Here is a 22,878-nt window from a genome sequence, read left to right on the forward strand (position 1 = left end):
CATCCCCTTCTTTTTATTTTAAAATTTTTTATTGGAGTATAGTTCATTTACCGTGTTATGTTTAAGGTCTACAGCAAAGTGAATCAGTTATACATACACATTTATCCCCTTTTTAAAGATTCTTTTCCCATACAGATCATTACAGAGTATTGAGTCGAGTTCCCTGTGCTATACAATAGGTTGTTGTTAGTCATCTATTTTATATAGTGTTTGTATTTTGATCCCAAACTTCTAATTTAGCCACTCCCCTTATCCCCTGTAAGCATAAATTTGTTTTCTACACCTGTAACTATTTGTTTTTTAAATTTCATTTGTTTATTCATGGCTGCACTGAGTCTTCGTTGCTGTGTGGGCCTTCTCTCGCTGTGGCAAGTGGGGGCTACTCTTCACTGCGGTGCGTGGGCTTCTCTGTGCTGTGGCTTCTCATTGCAGGGCACAGGCTCTAGGCATGGGAAGTTCAGTAGCTGGAGCTTGTAGGACATTAGTTGCGGCACACAGGCCTAATTGTTCCATGGCATGTGGGATCTTTCCAGACCACGGATGGAACCTGTGTCCCCTGCACTGGCAGGTGAATTTTTAACCACTGGACCACCAAAGAAGTCCCTCTGTTTCTGTTTTGTAGATAAGTTCACTTCTACCTTTTTTTCCTTTAAGATTCTACATATAAGCAATATGATATGATATCTGTCTGACTTACCTCACTCAGCATGACAATCTCTAGGTCTATCCATGTTGCTGCAAGTGGCTCCCTATAGGCGAAGACTTTGTACTGTGTACCCAGAGCCTAGAAGAGGGTCTGACACTTAATAGATTAATAAGTATCTGCTGAGTAAATAGGTGAATCACAGAGTATATTTTTCCAAGTATTTTTTTAAACTTTGGTATCAGATATTATAACCTGGTAAAACAAAGATACAATGATTATCTGACACCTGTCTTTGTAACTACATGCTAGGATCATACTTAGAGCCTCCTCCACCCAATTTTTCCTCACATGACTGTAATCAGTTCACTTCAATCACTCAATCATGTCCGACTCTTTGTGACTCCATGGACTGCAGCACACCAGGCTTCCCTGTCCATTACCAACTCCCGGAGCTTGCTCAAACTCATGTCCATCGAATCGGTGATGCCATCCAACCATCTCATCCTCTGTCATCCCCTTCTCCTCCTGCCTTCAATCTTTCCCAGCATCAGGGTCTTTTCCAGGGAGTCAGCTCTTCGCATCAGGTGGCCAAAGTATTGGAGCTTCAGCATTAGTTCTTCCAATGATTATTCAGGGTTGATTTCCCTTAGGATTGACAGGTTTGATCTTCTTGCAGTCCAAGGGACTCTCAAGAGTCTTCTCCAACACCACAGTTCAAAAGCATCAATTCTTCAGTGCTCAGCTTTCTTTATAATCCAACTCTCACATCCATACATGACTACTGGAAAAAACATAGCTTTGACTAGATGGACTTTTGTCAACAAAGTAATGTCTCTGCTTTTTAATACGTTGTCTAGGTTGGTCATAGCTTTTCTTCTAAGGAGCATCTTTTAATTTCATGGCTGCAGTCACCATCTGCAATGATTTTGGAGCCCCCCCCAAAACTTTACATGACTGTAATAAAGAATTCTAATTCTTCACCTTGGATTATCCTTTCTTTAGGATATGAGCTCTGTGATATACTGTTTTCTAGAAGGAAATAACATATAAACTCTACTTTTCAAGTATGACAAAAATGAAGATATATATGTGACATATATAGACCTCTGTTTGTGGGAACGATTTTTTACAGTGAGTGAGCAGAGAGCTTGGAAAATCTATACTGTGATTCCACTAGAAGTCCCCTTCCTGCCAAACACTATTTATTTCTTTGAAAGGAAAAGATAAAAAAAGTTAAAAAGCAGAGTTGTTAGGTGTCAAAACACAGACCTAAGCTGGTAATTGTTTATTCTTTTCACAAATATTTAATGAATTTCTGTAATATATCAGGCATTATGCTAAGCACAAGGAAATAGCAGAGAAGACAGATATAGGGTCTGTGCTCTCATAGGATTTACCATAGAGTAGAGGCAGTTAGGGAATGGACAGAGAAATACATAAAATAAGTAAAAATTGTAATGACTGCTCCTAATAGTATGTGCTACAAAAAGGTGGACTGTGGTAGGCAGAATAATGTCCCTCTTAAAGATGTCCACAATTCCAGTTCTCAGAAGTTGTGAATATGTTATAATATAGGGAAATTAATGTTGCTAAATCAGCTGACATTGAGATCAGGACAGTTTACTGAAATATCTGGCTGGATCCAACAATGTTGAAAGAGTGGAAAAGAGGGAAGAGAGGGTCAGAATCTGAGAGAGTTGGAAATGCTGCACTACTGATGGTGAAGGTAGAAGGAGCCACAAGCCCAGAAATGCCTCCAGCCTCTGAAAGCTGGAAACAGCCAGGAAATGGATCCTCCCCTAGAACCTCCAGAAGGAGATGCTCTTGCTGGTGCCTTGATGTTGGCCCAGGGACCCCATTTCAGACTGGTGACCTCCAGAAGCCTCAGATTGTAAGTTTGTATTGTTTAAAGTCACTGGGCTTGTGATTATTTGCTATAGCAACAAATGAAAACAATGACATGGGGACTTCAGATAGAAGAGTCAATGCAAGCTTTCTCTAAAAAGGTATCATTAACCTGAGAGTTGAAGGATTGGAAGGAACATGATACAAAAAGAGCTGGTGATAATGCATTCCAGGCAGAGAGCTGCAAGCCCAAGGGCCTTAAGATTGAAAAGAGATACGGTCTAGAACTGATGAAAGCTCACTAATTCAAGTGTGATAATGGAGGGAGGAAATAGTTAATAAGAAATGGGAAATTTAGGTAGGACTCTTTTCCAGGGCCTTATAGGCTACATTAAGGAACTTAGATTGTATAACATAATTAACATGTACAAATCATAGTACATAGCTCAATAGATATTTAAAGGGTGAACAAACTTGAGTAACCACCACCCAGATCAAGAAACAAAACATTACCAATTCCCTCTGAGGCCTCCCTCTTACACCTTTCCAGTGTTGAGCTCCACTAAAGGCAACTACTATTCTGACTTAGTTTTTCCAATAATTGAGCTTTATATAAGTAGAATCATAAAAAATGTTGTGTTTGAGTTTCTCCTGCTGAATATTATGAGATTTACACATATTGTTGCATTTAGCAGTAGTTTTTTTTAAAGGTCATTGCTATATATGTTTCTGTGTATAGCAATAACAATACATCTATCTATTCTATTGTTGAGGTTTGGATTGCTTCCAAGTTTGAGTTACAATGAACAGGTCAAGAAACAACATTTAGAACTGGACATGGAACAATAAGACTGGTTCCAAATTGGGAAAGGAGTATGTCAAGGCTATATATTGTCACCCTGCTTATTTAACACATATGCAGAGCACATCAGGTGAAATGCAGGGCTGGATGGATTGACGGGAGAAATATCAAGAACCTCAGATACACAGATGACACCACCCTTACGGCAGAAAGGGAAGAACAACTAATCAGCCTCTTGATGAAAGTGAAAGTGAAGTCGCCCAGTCGTGTCCGACTCTTTGCGACCCCATGGACTGTAGCCTACCAGGCTCCTCCCTCCATGGGATTCTCCAGGCAAGAGTACTGGAGTGGGTTGCCATTTCCTTCTCCAGGGGATCTTCCCAACTCAGGGACTGGACCCGGGTCTCCTGCATTCCAGGCAGACACTTTAACCTCTGAGCCACCAGGGAAGCCCGATGAAAGTCAAAGAGGATGGCAAAAGAGCTGGCTTAAAACTCAACACTCAGAAAACCAAGACCATGGCATCCAGTCCCATCACTTCATGGCAAATAGATGGGGAAACAATGGCAACAGTGAGAGACTTTATTTTTGGGGCTCCAAATTCACTGCAGATGGTGACTGCAGCCATGAAATTAAAAGATGCTTGCTCCTTGGGAGAAAAGATATAACAACCTAAACAGCATATTAAAAAGCAGAGATATTACCAACAAAGGTTGTCTAGTCAAAGCTATGGTTTTTCCAGTAGTCATGTAGGGATGTGAGAGTTGGACTATCAAGAAAGCTGAGGGCTGAAGAATTGATGCTTTTGAACTGTGGTGTTGGAGAAGACTCTTGAGAGTCCCTTGGACTGCAAGGAGATCCAACCAGTCCATCCGAAAGGAAATCAGTCCTGGGTGTTCATTGGAAGGACTGATGTTGAAGCTGAAACTCCAATATTTTGGCCACCTGATGGGAAGAACCGCCTCATTGGAAAAGACCCCGATGCTGGGAAAGACCGAGGGCAGGAGGAGAAGGGATGACAGAGGATGAGATGGTTGGATGGCATCACCGACGAGATGGACATGAGTTTGAGCAGGCTCTGGGAGTTGGTGAAGGGACAGGGAAGTCTGGCGTGCTGCCGTCCATGGGGTCTCACAAAGAGTTGGACATGACTGAGCAACTGAGCTGAACATTCTTTTATGCGTCTTTGGGTGCACATATTTCTATTGAGCATATACCTGACTGTAATTACTGAGTTGTAGGGTATGCATACACTGAACTTGAGTAAATGCTGACAGTTTTCCAGAGTGACTGTACTACCTTACATCCCACCAGCAGTGTGTGATAGCTGAGGTGGTTCCATCCTTGTCCAACACTTGAAAATGCCAGCTCCTGGGTGGTTAAAGTTCTTTCAATGTGGTTTTAAATTCCATTTCTTTGATAAATAATAATGTTGAAAACTTTTAACATGCTTATTGGCTTTTCAAGCATTCTCTTTTACTAAGTACTTGTTCAGTGACTTACTACTTCAATTTTTAAGAGATAATCCTGGTTTCTACAGGGAGATTATATTAGCCAGTTTTAAGCACTTGTTTGCATCCTAGTGTAACATGAACGAAGTTTGGTAATGCACAGAAAATTTATAAGTGCTTAAACACACAGGGAATGCGACAGAAACAAAGGTGTGCAATATAACTCCATCAAAGTGGAATTTTCCTATAAAATTAATCATGAAATAGAATCAAATCATGCTTTCTAAAAAGTGTTGATCTATCCTAAAATACCGTACTCTTGGTTTACCCATCATCAGCTTTAACAGAGTATCATACTTCCTCGTGAATTGAATTTATTAATGAAATGGTCCTTTAAAAACAAGCTTGACAGAAATTTTATGACTGAAGGAGAGAAAATGCAATGCTACATAAAATTTAGTTTAATGGCCTCCAGAAAAAATTAATCTTACTAGTTTGAGACTGAGACATAAATATGTGGAAGAGAAAGGGCATATCCAATTAATGGGATTTCTGGCAGCCTGCCCCCAAAAGATTCTGCAAAGTCTCACAAAACAAGGTAAAACATCCCTCTGGAGCCAGTGGTATGCTTGTCCAGAATGCAGAGGGCTCCGTCTGACAATAAATTAACTTTGCACAGCATGCTTTATTGCTCTGCCCTGCATTCTGGCAGGCCTTTTCTCATTGTCTTGCCCCCTGAGTGGCTTGCTTTGCTTGTTCTGTTTTAAAGATGACTCAGTCAGACTCTTGGTCTTTCATCTTTTCCTTTCCCTACCCCCACTCCATTTTTGTCCCTAGAGTACGGAAGCAAGAGCAGAGCCTTTTGTTGTTGTTCATGTTCCAGCATACTGAGCTATTACTGGCCCTGAGAAAGGGTAGTAGTTCTTTTCTCTTTCAAACCTTTATAGGTTGTATCTGTCGTGTAACCAGGTTACCTCTGACTCTCCCAATTCTCTGAAGCTAGTAATCACAAATATCCATGCCTTCTGAGTGTGGGCTGCTTTTTATCCCTACCACCTCCTGGGAAAACCTGCAATTTCCTCTGCAGGTCCAAGTAAGGGGACACGTGAGCAGCCACCGATCCAAAGCTGACAGGGCAGGCGCCCTGGTGAGTTCTGCACTGCTGCTCTCCCTCTTTCACACCTTCCTTCCTTGGTCTATATTTGAAGAACCTAGTAAATTAATTTCCCCTGGGCAAGGGATGAGAGGAGGTGGGGGTGAAGGAAGGGAGTGTCTTAGGGGCAAAAAATGCAGTCGACTCGCCCTCTGCTGGTTCAGGGTATGAATTATTGCTGCCTAAACAGTGGGAAAAGAGAAAGCAATCCATACCCCACCAATAAAGTACAGCTATAAATCAGCTTCATTTAGCTTATTTGTTCATCTTCAACAGCTACTTATCCCCATTAGCCCTACATGCTGCCCCAACACTGAGACTTAGAGTGGTTCTAAACACTAGACCTAGTTAATATGTTACACTATCCTGAGCCTATTTTCATTTGCCCTTGGGTTTTTGCTGTTCTAAAATGTGAATTAAAACCTGCAAATGTGCTCTTTTTGTTTCATTTGTTGCTAGGCAACTGGAAAGATGACACCTAAACCGTCACCTTCTAGAGCACACTCATGTTTCAGTCCAACCTCTCTAAAAGAGTAATTTCATGTGAAGAAAAAGAACTGCTGTTTGGGTTCTTGAGATTAACCAGAAAACTATGCAGAAAAAGCAGTCTGTCCCCATAGCCGGATTCTTAGAAAAGCTGACACGCAGCTTTGTGCAAGAAAAGGGATTGGCCGCCATAACTCACACGGACTTTTGTACCGCCTTCCTTGTCTTACGCGTTGTGTCGGACTAAACCAACGCACCAAGGTTGGTTAATCTACTGTCTCTCGCATAGCAAGATAGCATTTACAAGAATGCACTTAGAATCTGATGGGCAGTGAGAAGGAGAACCTAGGGTTTTGCATTATGAAATATTATTTAAAATTAACTGCTTCCTCTGCCAGCCTTTATGTCCCAAATCAAAAGTGTTCCCCCTCCATATCTGGCATTGTAAATTAGTCAGTCACGCAGCCTTTGGAAGCAGTTGGGATTGGCCAATTCCTTTGTCAGGTGAAAATCTCTGCAGCGAGTCATGGGACTAAATTGGGTGGTGTCGCTGTCCGCGTCAGTGGTGCTGAACTCTAGGCGTGGCCAGAGAGGGTTCCTTTACATGACAACTTCCGGTAGGGCGGGGTCAGGTTCGCTCTCCAAAAAGTGGATCCATCTGCCATCTGGTGGTACATAAGGAAAATGCTTTTGATAAAGTTCAAAAAGGACTTTGGATTGAGACCCTAAAGGTTTTGGAATATCGAACCTCAGGAAGTGGTTTGGGGGAGATCTGGCTATTTTTAAAAGTCAGAGAAGTATAGGAGAATTGAGAATTCCGAGAGTGATCTCACACTTCTACCATCTCCCAAATAATTTGCAAATATGTTTAAAATTTCCCAATCATTTATTTCAGTGTATCTTGCTATTAGAAAAGTATGTTTTTATAGACATTTAGAAATAGTTACTAAAGTATTCACAGTACATTTTTTTAATGTGCATCTGAACTTTTTTTATTTTTATTAGTTGGAGGCTAATTACTTTACAATATTGTAGTGGTTTTTGCCATACACTGACATGAATCAGCCATGGATTTACATGTGTTCCCCATCCCCTTTCCCACCTCCCTCCCCATCCCATCCCTCTGGGTCTTCTCAGTGCCCCAGCCCTGAGCACTTGTCTCAGGCATCCAACCTGGGCTGGTGATCTGTTTCACCCTTGATAGTATACTTGTTTCTATGCTATTCTCCCAGAACATCCCACCCTCGCCTTCTCCCACAGAGTCCAAAGTCTGTTCTTTACATCTGTGTCTCTCTTTCTGTTTTGTATATAGGGTTATCGTTACCATCTTTTAAAATTCCATATATATGTGTTAGTATACTGTATTGGTCTTTACCTTTCTGGCTTACTTCACTCTGTATAATGGGCTCCAGTTTCATCCTTCTCATTAGAACTGATTCAAATGAATTCTTTTTAATGGCTGAGTAATATTCCATTGTGTATATGTACCATAGCTTCCTTATCCATTCGTCTGCTGATGGGCATCTAGGTTGCTTCCGTGTCCTGGCTATTATAAACAGTGCTGCAATGAACATTGGGGTGCACGTGTCTCTTTCAGATCTGGTTTCCTCGGTGTATATGACCAGGAGTGGGATTGCTGGGTCATATGGCAGTTCTATTTCCAGTTTTTTAAGGAATCTCCACATTGTTCTCCATAGTGGCTGTACTAGTTTGCATTCCCACCAACAGTGTAAGAGGGTTCCCTTTTCTCCACACCCTCTCCAGCATTTATTGCTTGTAGACTTTTGGGTAGCAGCCATCCTGACTGGCATGTAATGGTACCTCATTGTGGTTTTGATTTGCATTTCTCTTGATAATGAGTGATGTTGAGCATCTTTTCATGTGTTTGTTATTCATCTGTATGTCTTCTTTGGAGAAATGTCTGTTTAGTTCTTTGGCCCATTTTTTGATTGGGTCATTTATTTTCACAGAGTACATTTTACAGAAAGAAATGCTTTGGAAGCTGCATCTTGTTAGCCAAATACATTCAAGAAAGTTTAGCCAAGAGTACTGCTCTGATTTCAGTTTCTGGAAGGAAAAAAAACAACTGTAATTATAACTAGGAAGTGGTTAAGAGGTCATAAGAATTCTAAAAGAAAAATTCATGTTTCTTATTTTCTTCCAGGACTAGTATATAAACTATCAGAGTTGGCAATATAGGAAAGTTATGGTATGCTTATGTTTACCCTGTATATTTTCACTCTGTGTACTTTTACAGTCACTGTGAAATTTGTACATTTAACTTCAGATGGGGAGTCCCTGAAATTAATCAGGTTGCTGAGTAGGTATTCTTTTGATAATGAGAATAAAACAGGAGAAAGAGGTTAATGGTATGCTTCTTTCAAATGTTATATTTACAAAAATACTATGGAAAGGTGGGTACTTTTTAAGAGGCTGTAATGTCAAAATCCCAACTGACTTTAAAATTTCTATGTTTTTGATGGTAACCTCTTCTTCCTTATTAATTTAATATCACTCTCCCCATAATTCTGAAACAAGTCACTGCTTTATAACCAGAGGCTTACTATATCTTCAGATCCGTGGGTTACAGTGTAAAATCACTTCTAGCAAACTGAGTAAAAATGAATTTCTTTCTTAAACTTGGCAACCTCAGAAAAAGACAGAACTATCCAAGAGGCACACTTGGCTTTCTCAGCCAACCCATTTAATATTTAGTATTGTTATGTTTTCTCATTTACTCTTCTATGGATCTTAACACAGAAAATACAGGTATCATTTAAGACATAAAACATTTTTTTAAATACTGATTTCAATAAAAATTTAGGTATTAAGTTTGGGAAAAATTACTTGAATTATCTTCATTGATAAAGGAGATAAATTGGTCAGAGTTTAAGAGAAGAATTAACATTCTAACCTAGACTCCATTTGGTTAAAATGGGAAGTTTGTCAAACACCTGTCAGAGTTCATGAACAGAGACCTATAACCTTTCCTACCAGAGTCAACATGGGTATGAAAGCCATTTGTTTAAAGTAAGAATGTAATATAAGTCTGGACTGTAAATGGTATTGGTTTATATTAAAGCTTCTTATGTTACTGTGGAAGACAGAAACATTATACGTACATACACATGGTAAACCATAAGGGGTATTGTCATTTAAAGCAACAGATGGTAGATCAAAAGCAGCTGCAATAAGTTGAGCTGCCTAAGATAGATGTCTATACCCTCAAAGCCTCTTGTTCCTGCCAAATGGAATAAGAAACCTAAAATGCGTGAAAATAAACAATAAAAGGATAACCCTAAAATAACAATAAAGTCTAAAACTTTAGGTGTCAACTCAGTGTTTTAAAATGTGCTCCTAAGAAAGTTTTTTTAAACTTATGGAGTATATATGAAAGAAAATAGAGGCTATCCCAGATACTGATACACTTATCAATATGACTATAACAAATATTAAAAGACTATTTCAAGTTTGAATATAATAATAGAAACAGCCAATGGGCATATTAGCCAGTATTGCAGTTACACATGTGTAGTAATATAGTTCCTTTTAAAAAAATCCTGTGTGTTCCACCTAGTCTTCCTCCCTCATCCCTAAGCCCTGACAACCATTGATTTTTTTTTACTGTTTCTGTAGTTTTACCATTTTTAGAATTATAGCTGGAATCATATAGTATACAGCCTTTTCAGACTGTCTTCTTTCACTTTGTTTGGATGCACTTGAATAGGATGCACTTAATTTTCCTCCATATCTTTTCATGGCCTGATAACATTTCTTTTTGGTGCTGAATAATAAAGTAATTCAACTATCTGGATGTATCACAGTTTATTAATTCACCTACTGAAGGACATCTTAGTTGCTTCAAGTTTTGGCAATTATGAGTAAAGCTGCTATAAACATTTGTGTGGATTAAGTTTTCAGCTACTTAGGGCAAATACCAAGGATCATGACTGCCAACTCTTACTGTAAAAGATAACATGTTTCAGTATACATATAATGAGTAAATATATTGATGGTGTTAGGAACCAAAGATTCTCACTTTGGTACAAGGCTAACATAAATATGAACTGGGGGATGGAAAGGAAAAACCCTGTTTTAATGGACTGAAACATAAATACCATGATTATATACACACACCACAGATACTTGTATAAGTACAAGTATATATTAATATAGGCAAGTATCATCCATAGATGTTGCAAAGCACTGAGTACTAAAACTGTTTGGAAACAGAATATTCCTAGTTTTTCCCCTCCAGTCTTATGACATATAGTACTATAGAAGTTCAAGGCATACAGCATAATGACTTGACTTACATCATGAAATGGTTATCACAAAAAGTTTAGTGAACATTCATCATCTCATATAGGTATAATATGAAATAGGGAAAAAAAAACTCCATATGATGAGAACTCTCAACTTTCACATATTAGGCAGTGCCAAATTATATTTATCATGTTGTATATTACATCCCTAGTACTTACTTATAACTGGAGGCTTCTGACTTTGAACCTTCTGATTACCTTCATACAATTCCCCCTCCCACCTCAGCCTTCTGGTAACCATAAATCTGAACTCTTTTTCTGTGACTTTGTATTTTTTTGAAGTATAGCTGACCTACAACACTTAGTTCCTGGTTAACAACATAGTGATTTAACATTACATAGTGGAGATGGTGAAGGAAAGGGAAGCCTGGCATGCTGTAGTCCATGGGGTCACAAAGAGTCGGACACGACTTAGCAACTGAACAACAACACTGACTGTATTCCCTCACAGTATATTTCATCCTCTTGACTCATTTACTTTGTAACGGGAATTTATACTTCTTAATCTCCCTGTACTCCTTGATCTTCTCCACCCCCCGCCCTGGAAATCACCTATTTGTTCTATCTGTAACTGTTCCTGCTTTGTTATGTTGTTAACTTTTAAGATTCCACATGTAAGTGAAATCATATAGTTTTTGTCTTTCTCTGACTTTTTTCCCTTGGCATAATACCTTCTAGGACCATCCATGTTGCCACAAATGCCAAGATTTCATTCTTTTTTATGGCTAAGGCAAGAATACTGGAGTGGGTAGCCATTCCCTTCTCGAGGGAACTGTCCTGATTCAGGGACTGAACCTGGGTCTCCTGCATTGCAGGCAGATTCCTTAACATCTGAGCCACCAGGGAAGCCCCAATATTCTAAAGTCACACCGCTACAGCCACCAACCCACCACATCCTCTTTATCCAGGCTGCTTCCATATCTTGACTATTGTAAATAAGCTGCAATGAACACAAGAGTGCATATATCTTTTCTAATTAGTGTTTCTGTTTAGATAAATACCTAGGAGTGGAATTTCTGGTCATATGGAAGCTCTACTTTTAATTTTTTGAAGAATCTCCATACTGTTTTCATTGTGGCTGTACCAATTTTCATTCCCACCAACAGTGCACAAGGATTCCCTTTTCTTCACATGATATTCACATAGTTTTGAAGCATCCCTCCAAAGATAAATAATCATGAAAAGTTAAAAGGTGGTACTTTTCAAACTGAAAGGTTTTTGAACATTGTTTTGTAACAAAATTATGTCAAACTTAGTATCATCAGTGATGGAATGAAATGACAGTATATGCCTTCTGATGTAATGCATAGACAATACAACATCTCCAAGGCAGTACTGATTTCAAAATATTTCATCTGAATTTAATGAAGACACAATACCCAAATTGAGGGATATGCTGTAAAAAGACTCTTTAAGACAATGTCATGAAAAAAAGTCAAATATTTTCTTTAAACTGTTCTAGTTTAAAGGGAACTAGAAACACATGACATTTGAATACAATATGCAAAGCTTGATTATATCCTGGATTAAAAAAACAGCCCCAAAGGGCATTATTGAAACAATGGAAGAAATCAGAATATTGAATACAATACTGGGTAATAGTGTTCATGTTAAATTTGCTGAGTGTGTTAACTGTATTGAAGTCATGTGGCAGAATGCCCTTGTTTGTAAGACATATATGTTGAGATAATCAGGGATGACATGTTAAAATGTGTGCAACTAGCTCACTACAAAATTCAATGTTTACACTGTGTGTGTGTGTGTCTATGGTCAGTTGTCTCCGACTCTTCAGTCTGTGGAATTTTCCAGGCAAGAATACTAGAGTGGGTTGCCATTCTGTCGGCTTTCTTTCTTTTCACTTTCTCCTCCTTCCCTCTCTTTCCATCTCATAATGCAGCACAAAACTTAAGAGCTCAAAACAACAGACTTCTCACTCATACCTCTGGAGGTAAAAAGACTTAGGCTGAGATGAGCTGTGCTTGGCTTTAGTATATAGGTTGTGTCCAGTGCTGTTCCATCCTCATCCTTGAATCAGTGGGCTATCCAGAAAATGTTCTTACAGACATGGCAGAAGAACAAGAGGACAGTTACTGCAGCAACACATTTCAAGCCACAGGTTACTTTACTCTGTGTATTAGTTTCCTAGGATTGCTATAACAAATTACCACCAACTGGGTGGCTTAAAAAAGCAAACCTAAATTCTCTCATAGTTTGTAGGCTGATAGTCTGAAATCAAGGTGTCAGCAGAGCCCTGCTCCCTCCGAAGACTAGGGAAGGATCCTTACTTACCATTTCCTACCTTCTGGTTGTTGTCAGTGATCCTTGGCATGCTTTGCCTCATAGCAGCATCAGCCCAGTCTCTTAGCTCCATCATTATATGGCCTTCTTCCCTGTGTCTGCATGCCTCTAAATCTCTATAAGGATACCAGTCATCAGACTTCAAGGTTACCCTAATTCCATATGTTTTTTTAATTTTATTTTTTCCATATGTTTATCTTGATTATATCTGAAAAGGTCACGTTCACAGATACTAGAGGTTAGGATTTAAACACAGCTTTCTGAAGGACACAATTCAATGCTGTCTGCTAATATCCCATTGGCCAAAGGAACTGATAGGGTCAAGCCCAAAATGGAAAATTAAACTAAACCCATTGTGAGGGCTTGGTATAATTGACATGGCCAAATTCAACATCAATGGAGCAGAGAGGTATACTCTTCCCATAGAATTTAACAGGGTGACTGACTTTTTAAATAATAAATGTGTATATGTACATAAAATATACGATGTAATATATATAGACATATGTGTGTGTGTATATATATATATATATATATATGAGAGAAAGTGAACAAATGGAGCTAAATTGGTGAGTCTAGGTGGTTACTTATTATTGCTTATTATGTCAAATATCAACAAGCCTGGACTTAGGTAAGGAGAAGTTATTTTTAAAGACTGTTGTAATACCAGAACTCACTAATCACAAAATCTGCAAATGTCTCAAATAGAAAAAAAAGGTTTTATTTAAATAAAATTAGGAAGAGGTGTGTGTGTATATGTTAGTCATTCAGTCATGTCCAACTCTCTTTGACCCCATGGACTATAGCCCTCCAGGCTCCACTATTCATGGAATGCTCCAGGCAAGAACACTGGAGTGGGTAGCCATTTCCTTCTCCAGGGGATCTTCCTGACCCAGGGATCAAACTCAGGTCTCCTGCATTGCAGGCAGATTCTTTACCATCTAAGCCACCTGGGAAGGGAGAGGTAGGCAGGGCTAACAGTAACTTTGTGGGGGAGTATGGCAAGGGGATACAGCGAGCAGATGGTATAATCAGGGTGATGCAACAGGAGTATTTTTCCCTCAATGGTTGGTCTATTCTCTGAATGAATCATTAAGTAGAGGATGTCTGTATTTCAGGACTTGTCTGAGTTTGGAGATGAGTTAAAGTTCAGGGGCCTATGAAGAGAAGAGAAGTCTAACTAAAATTTGGTCAAACCAAATTATAGGTAAGTAATGGGTAATTGTCAATACTCTTGTAACTCTTCTGTAGGTTTAAATTATTTCAAAATAAGATTTTTTAAAAAGAGTTAGTACTTAACTACAGTTTTGGAATGCATTTTTTAGTCTCCCAAAACATCATGATATTTTACTAGCTGTACTTTGCCTCTCTTCCCAGTAACTAGACTTTGAGTAAAGACCCTGACATTACAGCCTAGTTGGTTGTAGATTTATTTGGTCCTAATTCTACCTTCACTGGAAAGAATAAAAACATCCTTAAAAAATACTACAATGTTGAAAGGGTCCAAAGTTTTCAGAGGAAAAAGAAAGTAGTTTGTAATTTAATCCCATCAAGAAGATATTAATACATACCCTGGGAACTAACTAAACAAATTAAGATGCACAGGAATCCAATTAAAGAGCAGCATATTCTTGTATTTCAAGTTGTAAAAATGTATTTTTAAAATTTATGAGTCTTGAATGAGTTACTTAGAAATTGACTGTATTAAGATTCCTAGGTGGTGATTATAGTTAATAACATTGAATTGTATATTTGAAAACTGCTAAGAGAAAAGGTCTTGTAAGTTTGTTCTTTCTTGTGATGAGAACTTTTAACTATGTGTGGTGATGAATGTTAACTAGACTTACTGTGCTGAGCATTTAGCAATATATATTGAATCAAGTTGTATACCTTAAACTCATAATGTTGTATCAATTATATCTTAATTTAAAAAAGACTTCTTAGGATGCAATAAGCTTCTCCTTAATGGGAGATATACCTCCTTTTTCAATAAAAACTCTGTAGCTATGTATTAAATATAAAAATAAGCTCTATATCAACTAAAGATAAGCATGTCTCTTTTTCTTAATTATAAAGAGATACTCAGGACTCACAGTTAGAATATAGGAAGAACTACAACAAATAAATAGGAAGAAGACAATCCATGTGAAAAAAATGGGCAAGAGGACTGAACAACCAAAGGTTATCCAGATAACCAAAATATTCTTAAATAGTGCCCTGCTGCTAAGTCATTTCAGTCGTGTCTGACTCTGTGTGACCCCATAGACATCAGCCCACCAGGCTCCCCCGTCCCTGGGATTCTCCAGGCAAGAACACTGGAGTGGGTTGCCATTTCCTTCTCCAATGTGTGAAAGTGAAAAGTGAAAGTGAAGCCACTCAGTCGTGTCCGACTCTTAGGGACCCCATGGACCGCAGCGCCTACCAGGCCCCTCCATCCATGGGATTTTCCAGGCAAGAGTACTGCAGTGGGATGCCATTGCCTTCTCTGAAATAGTGCCTTACTACATCACTAATTAATACTCAGAGAAATGCAAATTAAGCTTACAATGAGATAGCAAAAATGGTTAAAATTTAAGAAAATTAGTAATGACAAGTATCAGTAATAATTAGAATAACTGGAAGTTATCCTGCTGATGAGAGTATAATTGGTACAAGTTCTTAGAAGGCAGTTTGGAAGCATCAGAAGAAGCTGGAGAGAGCAACCCTGTGACACCAAAGCCACTTCTAGGTATATGCCCCCTCCTTCAAATGTATACACTTGTGTACAAAGTGACATGTATGACAAACTTCTGTGAACAGTGGAACAATAGAATGAGTAAATGAGTTTTTGTTGTATTCATGCTGAAAAAGACAAAAAGCAGTCTGTGACAGTTAGGAACTAGCCTGATACTCAGAGCTAGGCTGTGTTGTTCTCTTGTTGAACAAAAACAGGTTCACAGAACAACAATATTAGACATGGCTACTCTGTGATGGTGATGGATTAAGAGAAAAACAAGAAGATGCCACAAAGAGGCATAAAGGAACATTTTCCAATCCACAAACATGGCCAAGTATCTCTCTATCCTGGCTAATATGAATTATCAACTTCAGTTTTAGCCTCCTCCCATTTTTTTCACCTTCTCCATGAGAATTATTAATATATCCAACAATAAAATTCTGAGTTACTCCTAATTTTATTTTAAAAAACATTTTTTTCTTCTGCTTGAGACATTTGCAGGTTTTGTGAAGAGTGAGTTCTGTTATTGCAATGGTCTTTTAAAGCAGCTTCTCTTTACCTAAGTCCATATTTGTTGATACTTGACATACTTCAAGTCCTACTTCAAACCACCCCCAAATCACCATTCACATGATTAAATACCAGAAGTCCTGAACTAAGTATCAATGAAAAGAGACTAGATTCTGAGGATTACCTACTGCATTTTTTTTAACATTCTACACTATATATAATTGTTTTTGTTTTTCAGAAATGGAATAACGAGCATAAGACAGTGTCAGCGGATAAGTTCTAGTTCTTATATTGCTAGGAGTAGCTGTATGGACTGGGCAAGTGATTCAATCATTTGGGGCTTAGTTTTTCATCTGTTTAAAAAAAGGGGAGGGACTTACATGGTGGTCCAGTGTCTCAGACTCAGTGCTCCCAACACAGGGGGGCCCAGGTTAGATCCCTGGTCAGGGAACTAGATTCCACATGCTGTAACTAAGAGTTCAAATCCTGTAACTAAGACCAAATAAATATTTTTAAAAAGGGGTTGGGGAGATGGACCTAATCTTTCTGAGGTGCATTCTTAAACATTCTATGATGACTATTAAAGAAACTCTGAACAAATACCTTGCACAATTTATATTGGGCCATTTTCAATATATGTAAGTAGTCTATTATTTAATTTCCTCTAAAATCTGAAGCCAAACATTTATCTTCACTTCGCTTATCTATTATATTATTTGGGAAGCAGATTTACATACTAATTATGAGCATGAATTGTGTCAGACAAAACAATTATCTTAATAAAACTTTATTATTATTGTTATCTCATATTTACTAGGTAGAGGGCCCTAGGGGAGTAACATAACCTCTCAATTTCATCTGTAAAAAAGAAATGTGTATCCTGTAGAGTCGTTGATGCAAGGATTAAATGAGATAATGCATGTGAATTACTTAACACATACCAGTATATAGAAATACACCCAATAAGTACTAATTCCATCATAATCATGAGTAAAAACCAGTTGCTGGTTTTTGAGTATTTGAGCATTTGAGGATTCTGGGGAAAAGAATGGATTTATGCATATCATGAGGCAAGTTGAACAGCTGCCCCATCCAATGTACCTACTGGACCCCAGTTTCCTGAAGGATGATGTCTGTCCTCTTTTCTTTTCCTACTCATCACTTCCTCCAAGCCCCCGCCCCCACCCCGCGGGCTCAGGCTTCAGAAGACTCTGCGGGATCTTTCTGCCTTTCCCTTGGTCTCCAGGCACAGTGTGTGTGGTGCGCCCAGTACCTTAACACCTCGCTGTTCGCTGGTTGCTGCAGCGTCCCCAGCCAGCTCACAGATACGATGACTTCAGCCTTAAGCTCGCTTAATGAGTATCCTCATTGGCTTCTCAATTCCCAAGGGCCTTCTTTTTTTTTTTTCCCTGAAAGGGAAATGAAAGGTGAGTTTGCTGTTGCTTTGGCAACAATTTCAACCTCTACCTAACTCTCCAGAATGAGAACATATCTATTAATACATTCGATAGACTAGGGACTGGGGAGTTGAGTTGCTCAATGTAATTTTTCTTCCAAGTTCAAAACAGCTCACCCGGCTCGGTTAGCCTTTGGAGGCGCTGCGGTTAGAGGCTAACAAAGCCAAGGGCAGCTGTCGCCGGAACCTGTTGGCAGAGAAGTTTAAAGTGTACCCGCAACAGGTGGCGGCTGCTGCTGAGAGTGCGCTTGTGAGAAAGAATGGCGACTGCACGCAGAAAACTCCTGCAAAGCAGGCAAGTGGGAACTCTCTCATTTTTCTGTGCTTATCTGTGGGGGGTGCAGCAACCATTCGCTATTCGGTGGCAGAGGAGATGGAGAGCGGTTCGTTTGTAGCTAATGTGGCTAAGGACCTGGGGCTGGAGGTAGGGAAGCTGGCTGGGCGTGGGGCGCGGCTTGTTTCCGAGGGCAATAAACTGCATTTCCGGCTCCACCGCAAGACAGGGGATCTGTTCGTGAAGGAGAAACTGGATCGGGAGTCACTCTGTGGCAAAGCTGACCCATGCGTTCTGCACTTTGAAGTAGTCCTGGTGGAGCCACTGCAGTCCTTTCGCGTGGAGGTCAGGGTATTTGATATCAATGACAATGCCCCGGTTTTCCTAAACAAGGAGCCTCTGTTAAGGATTCCGGAGAGCACCCCCCTGGGTTCACGCTTTCCTCTGCAGAGTGCCCAGGATCTGGACGTCGGCCTCAACGGTCTCCAAAACTACACCCTAAGCGCCAATGAGTATTTCCACCTGCACACCCGCTTCCGCAGCCACGGGCCCAAGTATGCGGAACTAGTGCTGGATAAACCCCTGGACAGAGAGGAGCAGCCGGAAGTCAACATGACAATTACAGCTGTGGACGGAGGGTCTCCACCCAAATCTGGCACCGCCCACATCCGGGTGGAGGTTCTGGACGTCAATGATCACGTGCCCCAATTCTCTCGACTGGTATACCGAGCTCAGGTACCGGAAAATAGCGCCAACGGTTCCCTGGTGGCTACGGTGACTGCCACCGACCTGGACGAGGGCTCCAACAAGGAGATAACTTACTCGTTAGCTCAAAATCCAGAAGTAATCCTCCAGACATTTCAGATTAACTCTGAAAGTGGAGAGGTTCGACTAAGAGGGCCCCTAGATTTTGAAGCTATTGAAACATACGACATTGACATTCAAGCTACCGATGGAGGAGGCCTCTCTGCCCACAGCAAAGTCCTGGTGGAAGTGGTGGATGTTAATGACAATCCTCCTGAAATTACAGTTTCCTCTGTGTCCAGCCCTCTCCCTGAGGACTCTCCACTACAGACTGTCGTGGCCCTTTTCTCTATCAGAGACCGGGACATTCGAGTGGGAGGAAAGATCACCTGCTTCCTCAAAGAAGACCTTCCCTTTGCAGTCAAACCTACATTCCGGAACTCCTACTCACTGGTCACTGACAGAGGCTTGGATCGGGAGGAGGTCTCTGGCTATAACATCACCCTTGTTGCCATGGATACTGGACCACCCACTCTGTCCTCAGAGACTGTGATAGAGGTGCTAATATCAGACATTAATGACAACCCCCCAGTATTTCAGGAAGATTCCTACATCTTGACTGTTAGAGAAAACAACAGCCCTGCAGTTTTTATTGGCAAAGTCCTTGCTGAGGATCTAGATTTGGGTGAGAATGCCAAAGTAATGTATTCCCTGTTGCCTCCAAAAAGTGGAGATCTATCAGTCTTTGCTTACATCTCCATAAATTCAGACAATGGGAAACTCTATGCACTGAGAACGATGGATTATGAGGCCATTCAAGATTTTCAGTTTGTGGTAAAGGCAACTGATGGGGGCTTCCTGTCACTGAGTAGCCAGGTTACTGTCAGAGTGGTTGTCCTGGATGACAATGATAACCGTCCAATGATCTTGTACCCACTGCAAAATGGCACTTTGCCCTGCAATGACCTGGTACCCAGGTCTGCAGAGGCGGGCTACCTGGTGACCAAGGTGGTGGCAGTGGATGGTGACTCGGGTCAGAATTCTTGGCTTTCATATCATCTATTTAAGGCCACTGACCTTGGGTTATTCTCTGTTCAGCAACAAAATGGGGAAATCCGTACATTGCGGCAGGTATCTGAGAGAGACCCCATGATGCAGAAACTGGTCATTCTTGTTCAGGATCATGGCCAACCAGCTCTTTCTACTACTGCCTCACTTAACATTCTCCTGGTAGATGGCTTTTCTGAGCCCTATCTGCAGTTTCGGGATACATTTAAGCATCCTACAAGGGTAAATCCATCCACTAAATATTTAGTCATTTCTCTGGCTGTGCTTTCCTTTCTCTTTCTCCTCTCTGTCACAGTGATCTTCATTATACATATCTGCCAGAAGATTAAACACAGAGAAAAGTTCACAATTCAAGAGCATTTCTATGATGACTGCAATTTCTCTAACCTGGTACAAGGAGGAGCCAGTAGACCCGTATCGCAGCCTTGTCCCTACGAGATGTGCTCAGCCACTGGCACTAGCAATAGTGAGTTCCGGTTTCTTAAGCGCTTTATGCCCAACTTCCCTTTCCCCCATGGAACTGGAGAGGCAAAAACAGAGGCTGGCTCCAGATTACCACCAGATTCTGATAGGAACAGGTCTCGGGGTTCAGAGAGCCATGCCCAAGTATCTGATGACTATATGTAACCATTACCCATGTCTCCTGTGGAAGTTCACTAGTTCTGGCTCTGGAAACACTTAGTTCCATAGAGATACCGTGTTATTTTGCCTTTAAGTTATTTTCTATTAGAAGGTTACACATGGTTAGGGGAAGAGAACTAGCTTCTAATTTTGATGTCAGAAAGCAATTAAGTTGAGAAGTAGAAATATAGTTTGTCATTATTCAGAAATTTCTAGATTTTTGTCCCTTGATGAGTAGAGATCATTTCTGAATCAACGTCTTGTACCACCATTCACAATCATGCAAATGTCTGGTGAATGGTGGTCCTCAATAGATAACCAGATGGGAGGAAGGATAAAGAAGAAAAAGGATTTGCCTTATTTGCAAATATAAAGGCAGATATAAGGCTAAAGAGATTCAGTTCAGGAATGTTTGCTAAAATTAAGTTAGATTTCTTAATGGTTGTTGAAGAGCCTGAGGCAAGTCTTAAGTCTCTTTATACCTATCTCATTGCTCATCAGAGAACGGTTATCTGAATGTGGAGAATGAAAAGTGGATGAGGAAAAAAACAGACTAAAACAAGTAGATTTACAAAAGATATTAAAGGAAAAAGAATTCACTAATATCAACTAAGTGGCCTTAAAGAAAGATTTTCACCTATTATCAGAGTTGATCTTAAGCCATTTTCCCTTCTGAGCATGCTAATGTGATGACATACATGGAAACTAAGAAAGAGGTAGTTCCTAGCCTATCATTCATAAAGTGGAGTAAGGAATCAAATTCAATTTATTTTTGATCATCACTGTTCTGCATTTATAAGCTATTTTAAGTTCTCTTATTCTAAACTTAAAAAAAGCAAAATATTAACATATTTCAAGGATACAATTAACATTACCAATTGTGCCTTAACTGTCTAGGTTTGCTTTAATGAGTCTTTAGTTATGTACCTTATTTTATATAACATGTAAATGCAGACCCACAAGGGGTATAAGCACAATATTTGTACCTAGGATTCCAAGGGTAGAGCAGTACCTCTAGTTTGGGCAAAGAGCTTCAATTACCTATTTAACTTTGAAATGCATATATATATATATATATATATATATATATATATACACACACACATTTCTACTGGAAGTTTCGAGTTACAACAGAAGTTTTTTAAAAGGATTTAAATTCCTTATGAGATAATTTTAGACTCATAAAACTGCAAGGATAGTATAGAGTTATCATATACTCTTCACCTGGCTTCCCTTAATGTTACCATCTTACATAACCATAGCACAGTCAACAAAATTAAGAAATTACTGTTGGTACAATTCTATTAACTAAATTACAAATGTTATTCAGATTTTACCCTACTGTCCTTTTTCTTTTCAAGGATCCAATCTAGGATCTCACACATGAATTTAGTTTCTACCATCCACCATCGTCCCTTAACCTTTTGTCTTTCATGACCTTGAGACTTTTGAAGAGGACTGGTCAGTTATTTGTAAAATATCTCTCAATTTCTTCCAGTTACGTTGAGGTATAGCACTGGTTAAGGTATACAGCATATGATTACCACAATAAGCTTATTGTTAACAAATATGTCCCTCAACTTGACATTGTCTTTGTTTTCTCATAATTAGATTGTTCTGCATTACTGGGAAGAATATTACAGAAATGATACTGTGACCTTCTCAATCCATAATATCAGGGGGTACATGATGTCAAAATGTCTTATCTGGTAATGTTAATATTTTTTTTAACTGTGGTAGAATATTAACCATTTTTAAGTATGTAATTCAGTAGTGTTAAAGTGATGTCACTCTTGAGCACTTGGTTAAGATAACATCTGTCACGTTTATTTACTGTAATGTTACTATTTTTCCTCTTATAATTAATATGGGGAGGGATACTTTGAAACTACAATGCAAATATAATGTTTCTGCTTTAACTTTTGCCCACTAATTTTAGTATCCATTACTGGCTGTTTCCTGTGGCAATTAATAACTGTGGCAGTAAATGGTGAATTTCTGATTCCTTTTACACTAATTAACTGAAATTCTTTAAGGACTACTTGTCACTTCTCCTGCATTTACATTTTACTCATTTCTTTATATATGGATTCATGGACATTTACTATATTATTTGGACTATAACCCAATGCTACCATTTTATGAGCAAACTCTTATGTGGGATGAAGAGCAGATTTTTAAGCCTGGAATTATCCATATAGAGCACAATTGATTCAAAATGAGTATTTCTTTGTAATACTATGTTACATTATCTTAAAGCATGCATAAAAATCTTTTATTTATAATGTTTTAACTTTAAATGAAAATTAAATTTGATCTGAAATTTCCATTAGTTATAAAATAAATAGATATTAACTATGAAAATTTAAAATCAGACATATTTATAAGCTAAGTATAATAAAGATGTCATTTAAATAGATTTACAGGCTGAAATTAGACATATATATAAAATGGAATTGATCTCTTTGGCTTTATTTAATTCT

At 39.1% G+C, this 22,878-nt stretch overlaps 1 protein-coding gene and 1 long non-coding RNA gene across 3 annotated transcripts; one reads left to right on the forward strand and one right to left on the reverse strand.

Moving 5' to 3' along the window:
* Window positions 1–5,101: 5,101 nt before the first annotated feature.
* Window positions 5,102–17,595, reverse strand: LOC110148445 (uncharacterized). 2 transcript variants are annotated; one of them, XR_011486875.1, is made up of 5 exons: window positions 17,506–17,595; window positions 16,613–16,724; window positions 12,649–13,122; window positions 7,759–8,450; window positions 5,102–7,048 (listed from the first exon to the last, which is right to left on the reverse strand). It is a non-coding gene; the product is annotated as an uncharacterized lncRNA (long non-coding RNA). The 2 variants fall into 2 exon arrangements; XR_011486874.1 differs by lacking the exon at window positions 5,102–7,048 and having other exon boundaries at window positions 8,308–8,450; window positions 12,649–12,763; window positions 12,998–13,122.
* Window positions 17,596–17,630: 35 nt separating this feature from the next.
* On the forward strand, window positions 17,631–22,314 carry PCDHB1 (protocadherin beta 1). Its single transcript, XM_070465501.1, is given in 2 exon segments — window positions 17,631–17,997; window positions 18,000–22,314. Coding segments are annotated over 2 exon segments (2,451 nt in total). The 5' UTR covers window positions 17,631–17,948; the 3' UTR covers window positions 20,402–22,314.
* The last annotated feature ends 564 nt before the right edge of the window (window positions 22,315–22,878 follow it).

This window comes from Odocoileus virginianus, chromosome 3 (assembly GCF_023699985.2).
Source record: "Odocoileus virginianus isolate 20LAN1187 ecotype Illinois chromosome 3, Ovbor_1.2, whole genome shotgun sequence".
Lineage (NCBI taxonomy): Eukaryota > Metazoa > Chordata > Mammalia > Artiodactyla > Cervidae > Odocoileus > Odocoileus virginianus.